This window comes from Pyxicephalus adspersus, chromosome Z (genome assembly GCF_032062135.1).
Source record: "Pyxicephalus adspersus chromosome Z, UCB_Pads_2.0, whole genome shotgun sequence".
In the NCBI taxonomy this organism is placed as follows: domain Eukaryota; kingdom Metazoa; phylum Chordata; class Amphibia; order Anura; family Pyxicephalidae; genus Pyxicephalus; species Pyxicephalus adspersus.
Window position 1 is genome coordinate 30954160 of NC_092871.1, and position 21042 is coordinate 30975201.

A 21042-nucleotide genomic window follows, 5' to 3' on the forward strand; every position below is an offset into this window, starting at 1 on the left:
ATGTTAAACCCAAGTTTATTAATGTAATCATTTTTTAATGTGCTCAGGAAGTTTTAAACTTCTATAGAATTGGTCCTAAAGCTGACAATAGTTACTTTTTTATACTCTGAAATAAACTTGTTAAAACATAACACTATTAAAATTAAATGAATACACTTTTTGTATTGAACTATAGTGCAGATTAAAATAATGTACGAATTTTAGATGCTGGACTTTACACTAGTGAACTGCTCACTGGGCTTTATTCTTACAGCAGTACTTTATTATTACTATTATCTGAGAAAAAGGATATTTTACATACTGGATGTCTTTATTACAATTTAAATCTATTAGGAGTCAGTGGATTTATGCAAAATGCAACTCCAGGTGCCCACGGCACTGATATTCCACAGCTCTGGAATTTAGTTTAGTGAACTAACCGAATATTTTTTCTTGCCTGTGCAGTGAGAGATGGGGTGATTTTTTCTCCTGTACACCTTAAAAAAAAAGTGCACTGTACACGTGTAAGATCAACACTTTTCTACATTAAGCATGCGCAGGAGGAGGAGCCTGAAGCCTCCTGGTATTTGTGACATTAGCTGTACTGTTCACAACCACTCACGGTGTTTACACCAATTCACAGCGAGGGGGACATTGCAGGGGTCAATTATTTTTTTTTTTATTTTGTTGCTGGAGTTCTGCTTTCATGCTGCCACAGTCAACTTAAACTGGACCTAAACTCAAAATGTTTACATAAATGGGTAAAGAACCCTTTTATGTAAGTTAAATAATACCTTCTGATGAGGAGTCCCTTCCCTTCTGTCTTTAGCCGCAGCAATAAAGACAGAACAGGAATGCAGATTTTCCTGGGATAATAATGTCACAGAGATTAGCCATGCGCAGAAAGAGCCCTTTCTTCAATGGAAGCGCGCAACTTCCTCATTCATAACCTCATCACACACGCGACTTTTCTAGAGCTTCCCTGACTCTCTGGAATTGTCTTCCTCGTTCTATACAAATTGCTTCTACTTTCTGCTCATTTAAAAGAGCACTCAAAACCCATTTTTTTTTAAACTTGCCTACCCATCTTCTTCTGTCTTTTGAAACCATCACTACTTCCCACCACTACATATCTCCCATCCTATTGTGTGTGTAAATTCCCCCAGCTACTAGATTGTAAGCTCTTCCGGGCAGGGTCCTTCCCATCCTGTATCACTGTATTCACCTGTCATTTGCAACCCCTATTTGATATACAGCATAATATGTTGACGCTATATAAACCCTTGCGGGGGAGGGGGTTATCTGCCAATCTCACACATGCGCAATGAGATCAGTACTCTTTTATTCCCCATTTACAGCAGTTTCATCACTCAATTTCGGACCTGCGCAGTGTGAGATCAGGTGATGTAGGCAGAAGCAGGAAGAAGATGACGGTGCCCAGTACTTCCTCTGTCCAGATAACAGGACGGCCCGCTACAGGAAACCTCCAGGATAGCTTTGGCATTCTCCTTGTTGACAAATTTTAGGAGATTTCCTCTGACTTCCTGTTGTATGAGCCAGCAGATTGTCACATTCCAATGCACTCCCCTATTACACAGCTTGTAATGGGGGGAATATGAGAGGGTATATAGGGCTGTTACCTATAAAAGCCTGGCCTGGTGCACCAGGAACCCAATTATTTGTCCCTTATAACTGCTACATGTCTGCCAAGATTTCCAATCAATATCTCCTCGTCTCTGGTTGCCCTGGTGATTTATAACCCCACCAGACTAATGAGCTGTATCCCCAGTATACACACATACACGGCTCCCTATCCTCCCAGCTCACACCCCATCCCTCGCGTTCCTCTCCCGCCGCCAGACGCGCTCTTCAGCCACACCCCTGTCTGCTCCCTCACCTCCATGGCAACCTCCACCCCTCCCCTCACCCCCCCTTTCCTGACGTCAGTACAGAAGCCTCTGCCAACTACATATAAATGTATAACGCCGCCAACTGCGTCTAATAATTGGTCACTTTCCCGCCTAGTCTTTTTTCCCATTGGTTTACGGCGTTGTCAATCGTCCGTGACATCACGGTCGGAACGATGCAAGCAGGTTAGGTTGCACATGCCGTATGTGTGAATGGGCGTGATCGAAGCCGCGGCCTCCGTCACGTGATCGCGGTTTAATGTTTACATTCGAGACGGGCAAGGGGGAATCCTGTGCCAGGCGGGGGCCCGTTTCGCTTTCATTTCCCGGGAGGAGGTGGAGGAGGGGGCGGCCGGCGGGCCTCATGCTGCGCTCAAGCCACTGACGAGGGAGACAGAGGCCTGCAGGGACCGCCTTAGCCGCTGCCATCGCGCCGAGCAACATGGAGGAGCTGGTGGTGGAGGTGCGGGGCTCCAATGGAGCCTTCTACAAGGTGAGGCCTCTTGCGTCCACCTCGGCCCAACATAGAGCGTTGCGTAAGCTGCAGCATCTCTGGAGGAACTACAAGTGCCAGCATGCCGTGTATGAGAAGCTTGGCTGCCATTTGTAGTTCCCCAGCGGATGGAGAGTCACAGGTTCTCCAATCACACACGGGAGAATGAGTGTAAGGCTGGGCCTGGATGTGCACATAATGACTTGCAAACTTCCCCTCCCTCCATTCATATTGCATTCCTCCCCTGGCTGCATGCAACACCAGTGTGCCGGCTACACCTGTCCTCCTCATCATCAGTGCTGGCTACACCTGTCCTCCTCATCATCATCATCCTCATCATCCCCTTCCTCATCATCATCCTCCACATCCCTCATCATCAGTGCTGGCTACACCTGTCATCATCATCTTCATCCTCATCATCCCCTTCATAATCCTCATCATCATCCTCCACATCCCTCATCTTCATCCCCTTCCTAATCCTCATCATCATCTTCCACATCCCTCATCATCAGTGCTGGCTACACCTGTCCTCATCATCATCTTCATCCTCATCATCCCCTTCCTAATCCTCATCATCCACATCCCTCATCATCGGTGCTGGCTACACCTGTCCTCATCATCATCATTCCCTTCCTAAACCTCATTGTTACCCTCCACATCCCTCATCATCGTCATCCCCTTCCTAATCATCATCATCATCCTCCACATCCCTCATCATAAGTGCCGGCTACACTTGTCCTCATCATCATTTTCATCATCACCTTCCTAGTCCTCAGTATCAGTGCCGACTACACCTGTCCTCAACCTCATATCCTTCCTAATCCTCATCATCATCCTCCTCATCTTCATCCCCTTCCTAATACTCATCATCACCCTCATCTTCACCCCCTTCCTAATACTCATCATCATCCTCCACATCCCTCATCAGTGCCAGCTACACCTGCTCACATCATCATCCTCATGCCCTTCCTAATCCTCATCATCATTGCCAGCTATACCTGTCCTCATCATCATCCTCATTCCCTTCCTAACCCTTATCATCATCCTCCACACCCCTCATCATTAGTGCTGGCTACACCTGTCCTCATCATCATCATCCTCATCTTCATTATCATCAGTGCCATCTTTACCTGTCCTCATCTTCATCCCCCAACCCCATCCTCAGTGCCCTCTCCACCTGTCACCATCATCATCCTCCTCATCCCCCAACCCCTTCACCAGTGCCGTCTCCACCTGTCATCATCATCCTTCACATCCCTCATCCCCATCATCTTCAGTGCTTTCCTCTCCTGTCTGCACGCAGCACCAGTGTGCGGTCTTCACCTGTCTTCATCATCATCCTCCCTCATTATCTCTGCCACCCCCACCTGTCCCCAATTCTCACCCCTCATCCGCCACGTCCCCATCCTTATCATCAGTGCCATCATCACCTGTCTGCACGCAGCACCAGTGTGCTGTCTTCACCTGTCCTCATCATCGTCCTCCACATCTCTTATCCCCATCCTAATCATCATCATCATCAGAGCCAACTTCACCTGTCCCCAATTCTCATCCTCTACATCCCTCATCTCCATCCTCATCATTACCTGTCCCCAATTCTCATCCTCCACATGCCTCATCCCCATCATTATCCTCCACATGCCTCATCACCACCCATACTCCTCATCAGTGCCATCCTCACCTGTCCCCATACCTTATCCTCATCTCTATCCTCATCATCATTGCCATCTTCACCTGTCCTCATCTTCGTTCCTCATTCCCATCCTCATCAACATCAGTACCGCCCTCACCTGTCCCCATTTCTCATCCTCCACATCCCTCATCCCCACACTTAACATCACTGCCATCTTCACCTGTCCCCAATTCTCATCCTTTATCTCCAACACCAGTGCTATCCTCACTCATCTCCATCCTCATCATCATTGCCATCTTCACCTGTCCTCATCCTCCACACCCCTCATCTCCATCCTCATCATTATCAGTGCCATCTTCACCTGTCCTTATCTTCATCCCCAAACCCCATCATCAGTGCCCTCTCCACCTGTCCTCATCATCCACCACATCCCTCATCTCCATTCTCATCATCAGTGCCAACCTTACCTGTCCCCATTTCACATCCTTCATCCCCATCCTCATCATCAGTGCCATCTTCATCCTCCTCATCTGTGTCATCTTCACCTGTCCTCATTTTTCATCCTCCCTAACCTCCACATCCCCATCCTCATCATCAGTGCCATCTTCACTTGTTCTCATCCTCCTCATCAGCAGCAATTTACCATCATTTATTTCCTCATACTCCACATCTTCAATCCCTATTTTCAGCAACAACAGTGCCATGTTCTACCTTTCAGAAAGAAAAGCATGGGTATTCTCTGTACTCCTAATTCCCATCTTCTTTCTACCCATCCTTTATCCTCATCAACCATCCTCATCAGTCTGCATCTCTAGTCCCCATTATTGCTATCCTCATTTCCCATCCTTCTTAACTCTATTATCAGTAGTGCCACTTTCACCTATCTTCCCCCTCCAAATCCTTCATATTTCTAAACCCTGTGCCATTCTCACCTGTCCCTATTTCTCATCCTCCCCAACCCACATCCCTCATCTCTATCCTTATCATATTCTCCATCCTCATTGTTCATCCCAAACCACCTCATCTCTGTTCTTATCAGTGCCATCTTTACCTTATTTCAACCCCCTCCAGCCTCCACATCCCTAATCTCCATCCTCATCATCATTGCCATCTTCACCTCTCCTCTTTTCTCATCCCCAGGCTCGTTATCTTCATTCTCACTTGTCCTCATCTCTATCTTCATCTAACCTCATTCCTTATCCTCATCCTTCTCATTTGTAATCCCTATTCTCATCATTAGGCCATCTTCACCTGTCCTAATTTCTTATGCCCATCTCCATCCTCACCCATCCACATTTCTTATCCCCTAACTCCACATTTTGTGTCCTCCCCACTTGACCTGTCTGATGCATACCCCCCCAAATAAAAACATAATTATCTTCTATTCCATATTCTCTATCTTTGTAATCTTCAGTCTTCCATCTTCTAAAGTCTTGTCTGATGTTTTCTACCTGATCTGCCTGGCAAGACTAAAGACCCCTTCCAGTGCCCCTCTTCTACCCATCTCTGATCCCCGTCCTACATAGCAGCAGCATTTGCTTCATCTATCTTGTGTGGCAGGAAGTTGGGCCAGTTTTCTTCATTAGTTGTACCATCTTCCAATGGTCCTGCCAACCAGGGAAATGAACCTCAGCACCATTATCTTATGTCCTCATCCCTATTTCCAATATTGCTATTTCCATTCTACTCATCACCACCTGTCCTGTCATCTAGATATGAATGTCCCCATTCTACTTGTTCCTAATCCCTATGTCCTGTCCCCAACATCTTCTTCATTGGCAGCAGCATCTTTTTCACTTACTCAGCCTGGTGGAGAGTCATATCTGGGCATCATTACAATCTCGTATTCCCTAGCATCTCATCTGTAATCCCCAGAGTCAGGGCAGCTTTTTTGTGTCTGCTTGTAGCAGGGTCATCATCCACCTGTTTATCCTGGCAGGTGGACAGATTTGAGCATCAGCACTTTTTAATCCCCATCTTTCTTATCTGCATCATTTCTGTCTTCAACAATTACTGCCTGGCAGAGGAAAGACATGGACATCCTCCCCATTAACAGTAGCAGTACCACCTTTTGTCTTTGCCAAGCAAATTTTACTGGGCATCATCCCCATCCGCTTCATTTTGCTGCAGAAGTGCCACTATTCATGTACTCTGCTTGGAAGAGAAACGGATCCGGCCACATCTTCATCCTCTAGTCAACAGCAGCCATGCCATCTTCACCTGTTCTGTCTGCTGGGGAAACAAAGCGGGAAATCCTCGCCACCTCTAATCCTACCATATCTAGTCTTGCTGCCTCAATCTTCACCTAATATGTAACACTCCTCTTTTTAGGATGGGCACCTAAATCATGTAATCTCCATACTTGGCAGGACACCATTGCCTTAGGTTATTGATACACTGCCTTCTAATTTCTGCATTGCATTTCAAACATATAAATATAAGAACCAACGTCTTTCAAAATGTACTATTTACATTACGTGTAAGGAGGCACCGAGATGTAATGGGGATAAACCTATTTGTACTCATTGGTAACTTCCAAGAACACAGCAGGAAGACAATATTCATGCTTGTGTATATGATGTGCATATATATGCCAGTATTCTTTCCAGAATTGTTTTTAAGCTTGGTGGGAAGAAACTGTAGGTGGGTGACAGCCCCTGTATTATGAACTAGTTCTTCAGTAGCCGGGTGGTGTACCTGGCTAAAAGATCTGGGGAGAACACTTTGCAATTTATAATTCATACAGATGGCACATTCACATGGCACAGTGTAAATGCACTTATAAAGGGAAACATACTGCCTTCTCCAAAAGTGTGTGACCAGTCCCCCAAAGCCTCTTCCCATTGTTGCTCCATCAGTTGCAGGCACTTTGATAGAATCATGTACAATTGCTGAAAAGTGGTTAGAGGAAATTTAGAAACCATCTTGTTTTTTATCTATTTATCAAAACTGTAAGAAAAGTGAAGATGTTGACTTTAGAATACGATTAAAGCAGCAGTGTGCCAGTTGAAACCAGCAGATCCTTGCAGAATAAAAGTTCGGTGTTAAACCCAGAAATTTTGTTTAGGCTGGGTGGCAGTCCCTGTATTGTGAGCCAACTCATCAACAACCACCCTAAAACAGCACCTGACTGAAGGGGGCTAGGGGGAACACTGAAGTTACTTACCGGTCTTGCTGCTAGTACTGTTGTAGTCCACAAAGTTGAAATGAAAATCTTTCTAAAGAGATTGTTTTTTTTTGCCAGGAACAGTGGATGTTTGTATCTGCACTGTATCTGCACCTGCACTCTGCACCTTTAAGTATGATAAAGTAGAGGCAGGCAGAAGGGAGCACTGACAGTGTTCCCCCCAGCCCCTTTTAGCCGGTTGCACCACCTGGCTCTTTTCAGTAACCACCTGGCTATTTTTGGGTGTTTACTAAAGAGTTTGGTCACGATAAATGGGCTGACACCCACCTACAATTTCTTCCCACCCGGCAAAAAAAAAAAAAATCTAGTTTTAACGCTGACTGAGTGCAGCTGGAAACCAGATATCCAACTTACCTTGCAAAATGATAGGTGCTAAGATCTTTCTTCTGAAGATGTCTAGGGAAGTAACAATTTAATTGACAGCAGCAGGTTGTACAGTATTCCTCTTGGTCCTATAATACCAGCCTTTAGAAATCCTTTAGGTGGACATAATCAAGAGTTGGTGCCTGGTAAAATACTATTAGGAGTTTTATTGAGCACTTATGCTCTGCTATTTCTCTAGCTTTTAGATATAGTCATCACTTTTTGCAGTTACTAAAAAATAAAAAGAAGTTTTTTGGCTTGCATATTATTTCTATATTCCCATAACATCCAATCAAATGTTTTCTTTTATTCTCCTATACTCAAACATGGAGAGAAACATAACCAGTTTTTGGAGATGCACTGTATCGCCTATTGCAAATACCAAAAGCTCTAAAGAAGTTCTTTGCTTGTCTACACTTGCCTTTGAGAAGATAAACATATAACTATGTTATAAAGTAATTGCAATTTGTTTTTGTCAATTTATCGGTTATACAACGTTTGAAAAAATAAATGCTTGTGTAAATTGGTGTTCATATAATGTTTTGTGGTTTCACCCTCGCTGTCATTTGTTCTTTATCTCAAAACAATACAGTGACTCATTGGACATAAGTAACATCACTATTCAACAAATATATAGAATTGCAGGTAATGACAGGAGTATGGGAATTGCAGGTAGTGACAAGACAATGAAAACCTGAGCTTTGTAGAAGTAAAAAACCTTTCTTGTTTCCTTGTTCCTATACAGATTCTTGAAGTGACCATTGTACACATGGTCTAAAGACCAGCCATAACTCAACATTGCTGTATCTACGTTTTTTCTTTTCTCTCGTTTCTTCTTTATTCATGAACCTTCAGATCTGATTTTCTCTGTTTGCCAACTTGTGGAGCATCTCTAAACATAACAAGTGACATTGTACAGCTTTAACATGTAGAAATCAAGACCACAAATGCTGATATAACAGTAGAATCAAATACTTGTGTCTTAAATTTTTATTGCCAGGATTTTCCATTCCATTTTACTAAGCAGCCATATATATTATAAAAAAACATTGTGTTGGGCTCCATACTGGATTTCATGTAATCTAGATTTGATTAATGAATAAATAATTCAACTGCCTAGGAATACCACGTGTTAACATTTTAATTGGAATTTCATCAATACCGGTAACTAACGGACACCATTGTGATGTCTGTGGTTTAAATATATATATTTTTTTAAAGTTTATCATTGAGCAATGATTTATTTCAAGTTTACCCCATATATCTAACAGCTTCTTGCGATGGAGGTTTGTTGTTATGTTATGGTCACCCCTGTTATAGAAGTTCCACACTTTATAATCTACTTTTCAGTTAGGAATTTGTTGGAACAAAGAAGATTTCTCACCGGTCACCATGTAAATGTTGATGACAGTATGTTTTGTTTTATCTGCCCTTATAGTTGTTTTATGAGTTTTTTAGTAAAATTAAAGTTCTCTTATTTCTAAATGCCATAAACTACATGTTTACATGTCTACGAGTATTTTCAGTAAACATTTTCTTTTAATAAGCTGTATTTCTTTTTTTTTTTTAGGCCTTTGTGAAAGATGTGCACGAGGATTCCATAACAGTTACTTTTGAAAATAAGTAAGTAGCTGGTTTCTTGGCAGTTGGCTTTTTAGTATTTTTTTAGAATTACAGTTAAATTGAAGTCAAATGTAAATTTACTAGTTTTTTTCCTGCCTTCTGCTGTGTAATCCTAACTTAGTAGTAGCAAATGCCAACCAAACCAATAAAAGAGAGGTGGGGGTGTCTTACTTGTGCTTGTGCTGTCTTGCTTGTGTGAGCTAAATCGCCTGCACAACTCATCAGTGTCTCCCCCTGTGTACAGACAACCCCATTATCCTCTGGCCACAATAATGTGAAGTCAAAGAGACCATTGCTGCAAAATAGGTAAGTATTAAAAGAGTTGTTTAAAAAAGAAAAATGGGAGTTTTAGGGCCCTTTCACATCCACATGTGAAACCGAATGGCTGGCCATGGGTGCACTGCAAACTTCTGCTCTAACTGGGAGTGACTGTGGTTTAAATCTTCAATTCACGTCCGCACAACCAATAGCGACTTGTCCATTTATAATCCGCAGCCTTGTGCAGTTGCCTGCTAAAAGTGATTCCCACTGAGACAGGTAGAACACTGCAGCTCACGAAGGGTCTGAAATAGCCCTTATTTTTCTTAATTCTATCTTCCATTTGTATTCACTGAATTAAAGTGACACTTCAGCATAAACCCTAAATTCTGGTATTACCTGAAGCATTATTATGCTATTTAGTGTACGATTTGTCTACATTTTGGCTTGGAATTTATGCCGGTCCCAGATAGTGGCACAGACTTTAGTACTTTGGTCTTTGCAATGCTAGGTCCCAGGTTCAAATCTTAGCCAGGTCTCTTACCTGCATGGCATGGAGTTAGGTTCTCCCTGTGTTTGTATGACTTTGGTTTCCTCCCATATTCCAAAAACATGCAGCTAGATAAATCCCCCCCCCCCCCCAAAAAAAAAAAAATGATTTTAGACTGTAATAAAGGCATATGACTATGGTAAGGACATTAGATTGTGAGCCCCCTTGAGGGACAGTTAGTGACATGACTGTGGACTTTGCGAAGCGCTGCGTAATATGTCGGCGCTTTATAAATAGTGTCCTGCTTCTGTGTAGGCAGGTTTCCTCTCATTCTAGGGAGGGGAATGCCAGGGTAAAGCTGTGTAAATTTCTGGGACTGGAGGAACAGCAGGTAGTAATTGACCTAGATTTATAAAAGTATATGGTTGCTCAGTGGTTAGCACTCCAGCCTTTGCAGCGCTGGCTCCCAGGTTCGAATCTCAGCCAGGACACTATCTGCATGGAGTTTGCATGTTCTCCCTGCGTTTTCGTGGGTTTCCTCTGGGTACTCCGGTTTCTTCCCACATTCCAAAAACACGCGGTTAGGTTAACCCCCCATAAGCAGTAATCCCTAGTGTCACTAAGCAGTAATCCCAAGTGTCACTCGGGGTGGATTTTACCTGCAAAAAGTGGTAATCCCAAAACACTCCGGTCGCTTAAAACTTAAAAATAGAAAAAAAAAAACACTTAACTTGTTCCATCGGGGTCCCCCGGTGTCCTGCAGGTCCCCGCAGGTCCTGGGGACACGTCCTCCTTCTCCGATCTTCAGCGGGCGAATGCAGATACGTTCTCCGTGGTTTCCCAGTGACGTCGGTGCGGACGGGAGGAGAGGCGGGAAAGTCAAATAATTTTGTATTGGATTCAACACAAAATACCTGTATTGAGTCCAATACAAAAAAATCTTTATTTAATATATAAATAAATTTATATCTATATCTATATATATATATATATATATATATATATATATATATACACTACTATTTTTTGTGTTTTTTTTAGTTTATTGTTAAATGTAATAAATATTGGACATATTTCAGGGAGTAATGCCTAAGAATTAAAGCCTACATTGTAAAAAAAATTAATCAAAAGTAAATAAATAAGTTAATTGGTTTCCCCCTAAAATTGATCTTAGACTGTATTAAAAACATATGACTGTGGTACGGAGCCCCTTTGAGGGACAGCTAGTGACATTACTATGGACTATGTACAGCGCTGCGTAATATATTGGCGCTATATAAATACTGTATATTATTATTCATAGATTTTTCACCCTGACTCTACCTCTTAAAATGTGCGTCTAGGATGAATACCAAGGTTTTTATAATGTATATGCAAATGCAAAGTAAAAAGTAGGTCACTAAATCATCTTTCAAGGTTGTGGTGACACACTCGATCAGGAGTTGTTGAATATTCATTCAAAAACTTTTTTTTTTTTTGCGTATGAACAATACTCATACACATTTCTGATGAATGATTCAAGATTCAGTTAAGTTGTCCTTACAGAAATGTCATGGCAAGAAGTGTACTTGCAAGAAATAGTCAAATTACAAGCTGAAACATTCATATCCACATATTGGTTGGTGCTAGGAAGGCTCATTAGCAAAGGGAATGCACCAATAGACATTAAATGATGGCTCACCAATATCTGTGACTCTAATTCTCTCAAATTAATCATTTTATCAAATTTTTTTGCATAGCTAAATATCACACATGTGAAATCAATAATTTTTAACATACAGAAATTATTATTTGTCTCATACTTCAAATACTGTATTTTTCGCTTCATTAGATGCACTTTTTTTTTCCTCCCAAAGTTGGGGAGGAAATGTCTGTGTGTCCTATGGAGCAAATATTGTCGGCTGGCTGCTGTACGCTCAGCGGCCACCAGGTGGCAGAGGTTACAAAAATCTCTTTACAGTCCTACCGGTATATAAAACAACAGAACTATTCTGGAGTAAGGAAGTAACAGAAAGCAGAAGAAAATCTTATTAAATCTATTTTGTTAGACCAAATTCTATCCTCTATCCTCCTACATGAAATGAAACCTCATATGCAAGGGCAGTTATTATGAACCAGTTTACTTTGACAACTACACATTGTAAAGACTATACCAATGTGTATTGGAAACATCACCTGAAAGTTTAACCTTTACTTACATTAATAGCTCTCCATTAATTAGTTTACACTTTCTTTCTCTCAAATACACATGTTATTTCAACGTTTTGATCCCCGCCTACCTTGCACTGTGCAATTATCTTACCCTTCGTATACCACCAGCAGCTGCAGCAGCATGAGAGCTGTGACTCCATGCTGCTGTCATTTCCCCAATGTATAAACCTTCATATCTCCCACACCGATTGTTGTAGAAACTTGAAATTTTCAGGGTACACAGGGGACCCCGAGAGCTGATAATAAACCTAACTTAAACTTATATAAACTTATAATTTCAGGTTTATACATTGGGGATAATGACAACAGCAGGGACACAGACACAGCTCTCATGCTGCTGGTGTACGAGGGGTAGGATAGTATAGTACTAGTTCAAAATATTTTTTTTTGTTTTCCTCCTGTAAACCTAGGTGCGTCTTAGGGTCAGGTGCATCTTATAGTGCGAAAAATATGGTGGAAAAAACTATAGTGGACAAAAACTCATCCTCTTTGCCTCTTAGATCATATGTCGGAAGCTACCAGTATATGAGAAATTATCATTGTTGTAAATTACCTAAAAGATGCATGGTGCATGTGTTAAAAGACCTTCATCTCTGCAGTAAAGTCTTCTTTTTAGGCAGTGTTCTCCCCAGCCCCTTTAATATGTGCACCACCCAGCACTTTTCAGTAACCACCCGGATATTTTTAGGTGGTTACTGATGAGTTGGGTCACAATACAGGGGCCACCACCCAGCTACAGTTTCTTCCCACCCAACTTTAAAAAATCCTAGGTTGAGCACTGTAAAGTCAAAGTGTATGCTAGGCTTGTCCAACATATGGTCGTGGGCCAGAATCCAGCCCAGGAAGCCATTTTTCTGGGCTAAGTTTTACTTTGGGTCTGGTTATCTTGCAGGCTTACGGAACCTCCTATTTGTAAATTTGCAGCAGATCTCCACTGATGTTACCCAAACAATTCTGCCCAAACCTTTCTACTGCAATCTCTTCCTACTCCCTGGGTGCAGTCATTCTGTGCCTGTGGGGTATAGGGCAAGATATGTGTCCCTGGAAAGGTCCATCTAGCAGCTTAAAGTGCAACTTCTCTCCTAAAGCTCTACATTGTCCATGAAGTCAACAGAAATAAAAAGATTGGTATGCAAAAGCTAGGGATATAATTATATATTACCTTGAGCATGCATGCTCCATGACAGATAATTTAGACCTCTCTGTTACTTTGCCGACAATGGCAAAAAATATTTTACAGCATTATAGCCATCAAGTAAACATCACTGTATGAGCAAGTAAATGTTCTCCATGTTTATGCCAGTACAGCACTAGTTGTGTTCAGTGTTCTCCCCAGGCCCCTTTAGCTGGGTGCACCACCCAGCACTTTTCAGTAACCAGTTGGCTGATTGTGGGTGGTAACTGAAGAGTTGGATCACGATACAGGGGCTGCCACCCGCCTACAATTTCCCCCCACCCTGCTAAAAAAAATTTTGGAGTTGAACACTGGAGTTGTTACTAAAGACATGTTGCTGAGTGTATCACTTTGGGCTAGATTGTGTTCCAGCAGACATGTTCCTGTGTTTCTCAGTATGCTACTGATTATCTATAAGCAGATGTGACAGTTCTGAGTAATGCTTTGGTTTGATTTATCTTTTCCACTTAGGATAGTAGTCTGGTCGTTAATAATGTAAGTCTTGGTAAATTAGTTTTATTACTGCATCCTATGTTTGGTTTGTTCTGTGGGTAAGAAGACAACAAAAGTTAGCTGGCCTTGTGGAGTTAAAAAAAAAAAAAAAACCGCCCAGGAAGTGTTTTCCTCAAATCATTGTACTGCTTCAGTCACAGTTCACCATCTTATTTATCGACAACCTGGCAGTTGTAGTTGGCAACATAGAGTACTGGTTGGTGTCATTACATCCTGCTGTGTGCCCTACAATACTGGGAAAGACAGCCACCATGAAACCGTTTCAGATGAGCAAGGCAAGATCACTATGTGCACTTGTAACACAATACAGTGAGCTCCCTTTTACCCGGCTTCCAAGAGGGTAGGTTCCGGATAAATGTAGTTTCTGGTTTCTTGAGAGATACTTTAATACAAAAAAAAAACTAATCGGTAGAGGCACAATCACAAGCAGGGCAATATATGTGTGACCAGTTACATATGCTTTTATAGTCTGATACACAGGGCAGTAAAATGGCAGCAGTAGAAAGTCCATACCCAACTGAAGTGTCCCCTTACTGACGGTATGCCAAGTTCTAGATTTTTTATTTTGTTTTTTTTTTTTATGTTCGGGTCATGTGCAGGTTGTTTGAGTTCCAGAAAACGGGGAGTTTGCTGTATTGTTGGGTTATGTAGAATATAGCCTGGATGGATTAAAAAACATTCAAACTATGTCCCACAGGAACCAAACTTTAATTTTTTATAACTTCTACAAAGGATAGGTAGGGCACTTGTACGGTTCAGAAATTGTTCTGTGGAGAGCACCAACACCAGAGATATTACTAGCAATTGCTCAACACAATCATATATATTCCTACAGGCATCCTAAAATATGCAATTGTTAAAAAAGAAAAATACAAAATCATATTTATATGTATATATTGTCGTATTTTTGACCTTTACGATCACATTTTTACCCAGCCAGAACTGGGACCTAAACATGGCAGTGGATCACCAGACCAGTGCCAATGAACTGTGGCTATGTGCCCTCTCAATCTATCTGTCCCTCCACTACTAGTTGTCAATATTATTATCCTTAAGCTTTTCATCCTTTAAGATTGGGAAGTAGCACAATTGATTCATGGCTTCATTCGCTGCTTGATAAAGTATTGCTGTGTTGTCGGAGTAGCAGTATTCGTTTTCCACCATTCTGAAAACCACCTCATGTGTGAAGGATACAGGAGCACCAGACATGCTCATATATTTAGCTTTTTTGTTTTTTTCTTCATGAATAAATGTATACATAATAATACATTATAACTTGTCCATAATAACTATTGTACAAAACGTTTACCCCATTTGGTTGAATGGGAGTGGTTGGGAGTATGGTTGGTTGATCGTGTGGTAAACTGCCATATTACACTTCAAGATAGAAATTATCCTAAAGCTCTAATGTACGTGTGCATACCTTGATCTGATGGCTTCTGCTCCGATCTTTCTTTTCCTCCAGCCCCACAATCTTTCCTGTCTTGGCTATGCCCACTTTAGTAGTGCCACAGAGGTTTCTATGGGATTGTGTTTCTCAAGATGTGTTTATCAGGCACACTTGTACCAGATGAGGCCAGGACAGTAATGACTGCAGCTCTTGATGAAGACAAACCATGAAACCCCAGCTTTCAGATTAAGATTCTATGCTTGAATGGAGCATGAGGGTGGGCAGAGAATAGACCAAAGAGGGGAAGGGGGGACAAAAAGAATGAATGTGGTTTGCTTTGTTTACTTTTTTTGTTAGTTGTTATTTTAGCCAGTGTACAGTATTCTTTTTAGATGTCCACAAATAAACTTTTCATTAAATTCAGATAAATGCAGTCGTAGTTCATCAAAATGAAATGTGAACAAAGCCTTAAAGTTTGTTTTTCTTAGAAAGTGGCAACACAGAATAGCAATGCTTGTCCTCTGCCAGAACAATTTCCTATGCTTTCTGTGGAAGCTTTGTATAGTCTTTGTATACAATAGAGTTTGCCTAATTCTATGTATCTTGCATGTTTGCCTCCATTCAGTACTTAATGGTTTTTAAAGCTCTCTAATATATTGATGTTGTTCTAATATTAATTATTTGTTATTATTTATAACAACATTTTTCCTAGCAATAGACAATACATAACAATGAATGTGAAAAAGAAAGGTACACTCTCATTTCATTTTAAGGTTTCATGACAGTACAAAATCATCTTGTTCTTAGCAGGTCCTTTAAATTAAGTATACTTAACCCCAGATAAACAACAACATATGACATATTATACAGTGTCATTATTTAACAATAACTAGTAAAAATTCAGAAGCTGTCTGTGAAAAAATAATTACCCCTTTACCACTTCCTGTAGGAGCGTAAGTAGCAGCCAGGTGCTAATACTCAATAATACTTTTCTTGATTAAATAATCACCAACATGTGTGGTCACCTATAAAAGCAGAAGTTTTACCATTTTGCTGGTTTGGAGCATTCAGGTGTGTGGTATCACAATACCAAGCAAGAAATACATTGGGGACAATCTTGGAGATGCAGTTGTTGCAGCCCATCAATCTGGGAAGGGTTATAAGGCCATGTCTAAACTATATAGAGTCTGTCATTCACAATGCGAAAGAATTTCCACAAGGGGAAAACATTCAAGATGGCCGCCATTCTTCCCAAGACATCCAAGCAAGTTTACCCCAAGGTCAGACTGTACAATTCTCAGATTGCAAAAAAAAAAACCCAGGAGCTACATCTTAGACTTTACAGGCTTCAGTTAGCATGGTAAATGTTAACGTTCGTGACCCTAAAATTAGAAGAAGACTGAACAAGTATGGCCTTTGTGGAAGGGTTCCAGGGAGAAAACTTTTTCTGTCTTAGAAGAACATGGCACCATGGCTTAGGTTGAAAAGTTACATCTGAACAAACCGCTGGACTTCTGGAACAATGTCCTTTGGACAAATAAACTCAAATTGGAGCTGCAAACCAAACATAGCATATCAGCACAAACACCTCATAACAACTGTGAAGCATGATAGGGGGTGATTTGGGCTAACATCTGAGGTTGGATTTAAATCCAGTTTTAAGCCTGCTAAGAACCTTAAAGTTTGTCCTGAAACCTTACAATTAAAAGTGGATGTACTTTTTTCTACTTTTTCGCTATAATACAAATGATGAAGCAATTCCAGATTTTCGGGTACTGAGAATTAGCCAAAGGGGTTTCTGGGAACCACATGAAAAGTTGTGGTTCTTGAACTGTTGGTTGAGGACCACTGAACTAATGGATTTTTTATTCACTCCAAATCTGGTTTTGTTACCTGAATTTTGCATTGGGCCCACACAAATTGCTTTTGAAATGGTGATGCCTAAAAATGAATCTACTTATCTTCCCTTGGCCATTTATTTTGAAGGACATTTGGTATGGACAAGTTTATTATATTGTTCTGAATTACAGTGCATAATTGTGAGTTTTGTGATTGCAGCTGGCAACCAGAGAGGCAGATACCATTCCACGATGTAAGGTTCCCACCTCCTTCAGGGTATAATAAGGACATTAACGAAAGCGATGAGGTTGAGGTAAGTAATACATACTTTGTAGTAGTCCTGTGTCGTTGACCTTTCTTATTTATATCCCTCCATTTCATTATTGCAGCGCTCAGTAATAGATTATCAACTCTTCTTTTATTCATGTATCCTCTTTAGTTTTTGAGGGTGAAAGGAGAAGATGATTTCATGGTAGGTTGTGTGGCATGTCACATTAATGAGATTATTGTATTAACAAAAAAATTCTTGGATTTTATGTTTGATGTTTTGTTTTTTTGTTTTGTTTTTTTTTTTTTTGTTTTAGTCTGATAACTTTAATTCAAACTTGGTGACTGTTGGAAGGGGGGGAGGGGGATTGTGACTTGACAAAAAGATTACACAGTATAAGAGACTCCCTGGGACTGCCAATGCTGACTTACTTCCTAAAATGCTTGTTGCTTAGCTGTCTGTCTTTAAAATATTGACTTAGAACAAGTATACATATGAGAGAGTGGTAGTGAAGTCAAACGTTTTGCCTGCTAAACGTCCTTTTTCATTTAGAAGGGGTTAAAGCCATTGGATCAGCATGACAACCAGCAGGCAAATATTCTGAAAGGAGGCGTCAGCCATTGCATTTTTTTCTTTGCACCAGTTAAATTTTAAGCGTTGTACTGACATGGAGAACCTAAGAGTAATAAAAGGGCTGAACTTCAACTTCTACCCCAGGATCTGATCAGTGCTGAACAAATGTTAGGATTACCCAGTCTAAACACTGATACTCCTCTTTTTATCAGATCACAATGGTATGTCTCAGCCCTCTTTTACTCATTTATTTGTCTTAGCAAGACTTTTATCACAGCTTTATAGTAGAGCTGAGTACAAAACAACCCAAAGACTGCACGATGCATGAATAAGCACTATACATACAGCGCCATTCTGCTCTATGAAGAGGGAAGGGGGGAGAGCGATGGAGTGGCACCCTACTGTGGTCTCTCCCTTTCACTTTCATCGTGATCGTTCATTGGTCAGGAATCCACCAGGACGAATCCATAAACAAAGAGCGCTGTACACACATCAGATTCTCGTCCAATATCCGCCTTTAGGCAATTATTGAACGAGAATCATCTGACGTGTATACGTAGCCTAACTGTTGTGTATAGCTTCCTTTAAACAACTTCAGCAAGTATGTAGTGCAAATGATAAGAACAGAGATCTTTATTCTTACACACAGGGTACATTGCTGAATGCACATGCTTACAAAGCTACTGTGTGCAGCTGTACTTTTAAAGAACTGTAGACACATGATGAGACACAGCATTTTGCCGCAAGCTCAGGCACGGTCCTAACCTCATTCAAGTGATTGGGAGAAGTTGGGTCCATTTTTTGCTGGCATCTGAGGCAGATTGCAGTGCAGTTTCTGAAAGCTAGTTGCTTTTGGCCTCGTGGTTGCATGCAAATTTGGTTACCTGCCTTGGCCTGCTAATTTTTTTTCTTTTTTGGATAATGTAGAAGTTAGTTAAAAAGGTTAAAAAGGTTTTCTTGTATTCTTATTCTTTTCCTATTTCTAGAAAACATTTTTTTGATCTTTAGACCTTAGTTGATCTGTTCTACAGTGTGTACCTGTGTAAAGATGGCCAATGTGGTAGAGACAGATTTTTATTTCCTCTTGTGAGATCCTCCAGCAGGGAGATTAAGTGAGCAGCACAGTAATGACATCACTATATGTAATACATATCTTCTGAACTGAGCTATATACTGTTACTGTTTTGTGTATAAGTTCTTGTAATTCTCTGTTATTTTTTCACAGTTGAATTGCTGGCTGATGAAAAAGGAAATATTGCATATTTGCTTCTCTTCTTACATCAGAACTACCTCAGTTGATGTATTTGCATAATAGTGGCAATTTGACTATTATGCTAAAGAAAAAAATAAAAGCATTTTTATAAATTAGAGATACGAATTCTGTGTTGGTGCTGCAATTAAAGCTGGTACATTTTAGTGTTTGCTTAGGGATAAGTTAAAGGTGGAGGTCAGTTGATTTAAAAAGGTGGTGAATTGTTTTCGAGTGATCGGTCACCAAAACATCTCTTTTGAGAATCTTATAAATATGTTTGCTTATAGTTTGGAAGCCAGTCAGCCTTTGGGCTCAGTAGACATCTCTGATCAACCCTATATCAATCCAGATTTTTTGATGAACTCCGTTCTGGTTGCTGGGGAAGATCAGTAATCCTGGCTTCACTTGCATGTGTCAGGAATGAATGAAAGTCTGCGGAGGAGTTGCATCATCCCAGCATGGCCAGGAAGGATGGTGGCGCCCTGTGATGGAACGCGGATAGGTGATTTGCACAGGTTTAGTTCTGATTTAAAAGAGGCAGAAGTCAAAAAGCCAAAAGTGTTTAAAGGATCTATCTAATGAAAATATGTAAATTCCTCTCTTGCTGTTATTATTTAACTCTCTTAATATGTTTATATTTTAGATATTAGCATGGGATAGCACACAGTGGGGCTGATTTATTACAGGTCTCCAAGGCTGAAGAGGATACACTTTCATCAGTGAAGCTGGGTGATCCAGCAAACCTGGAACAGATCTGGTCCAGGATTCAAAACATTTGCTAGCAAATGTCTTTGAAGAAATTGATTCCAGGTTTGCTAGATCACCCAGCTTCACTGATGAAAGTGTATCTTCTCCAGTCTTGTAGAACTTTAATAAGTCAGGACCAGTGTCTGTTCATGCCTTACATTCTGTCTTTTGCTGCCCTGAAGCAGTCTTAATTATTGCTTCCTGTAAAATATTAAAAAGTTATCCAAACATACAAAGCACATAGTGGTTGAACATGGAAGCCTTAATTTATTCAGGACAGATGTGTGATTCATTGCACATACAATTCCTCACAAGTCCCATTTCTTTGTGTTTGTAGCATCTCTCAAGTAACCCTCAATGTAAGTCGGCACATATTTTTTAATGTTCTTTCAAGCGGTACCAAATGGTTGTCTTTATAACCTGATAAAGATCTAGTTACAAGAATTTGAAACTTATTGTATATATTTTGCTTATTGTATTTTCTTAAAATCAACAATTAAAAAATATTTTAAATATTAAATTTTGCTACAGTCTGCAGACCTGTACATGAACACATCAATGTTTGTAAATTTTTAAACGTTGTTACTTTTTGATTTCAGGTGCGCAAAAGAGTCTGCCCATAAAGATTTTAAGAAGGCCGTTGGAGCATTTTCAGTAACGTATGATTCCGAAAACTGCCAGCTTGTTATCCTTGTAAGCCCCTGTACATATATTAAATGCCTAAAATTCTTTTGTGAACGTTGTGATAGCAGTCGTGTAGTCGTGGCTACTAGTGATCAAATTTTGTACTCAACAATATGACTGCATGAAAATGTCAAAGCTTGTCTTGAAGTATATGTCCAAGGTTATCCAAATTTAATTTTGTTTTCTCCCCTTTAAGAGAACAAAATACTTGCTTTTATGCCCAGCCAGTCAACAACAGATTTTCCATGGGAAAGACAGTGCTTGAGATATCCTCTTTAATTTATTTTCCGCTCTCTGCCGCTCCATAGGTTATAATCGATTATTGGCTCCTTTAAAGTAAAGAGAAAGGCAAGAATCTAGGTAATTACTTTAACTACTACAGATAGTCCCCAGGCTACATACGAGATAGGGACCGTAGGTTTGTTCTTAAGTTGAATTGTATGTAAGTTGAAACAGAT

At 40.6% G+C, this 21042-nt stretch overlaps 1 protein-coding gene across 1 annotated transcript in view; it reads left to right on the plus strand.

The window, feature by feature from the left end:
• Positions 1–2086: 2086 nt before the first annotated feature.
• The window catches only part of FMR1 (fragile X messenger ribonucleoprotein 1), a gene marked incomplete in the record, with an annotated part of 28822 nt that continues 9866 nt past the window's right edge, over positions 2087–21042 (plus strand). Inside the window, 5 exon segments of the mRNA XM_072431517.1 lie at positions 2087–2379; positions 9133–9185; positions 17280–17373; positions 17500–17643; positions 20477–20593. Coding sequence (XP_072287618.1) covers positions 2329–2379; positions 9133–9185; positions 17280–17373; positions 17500–17643; positions 20477–20593 — 459 coding nt within the window.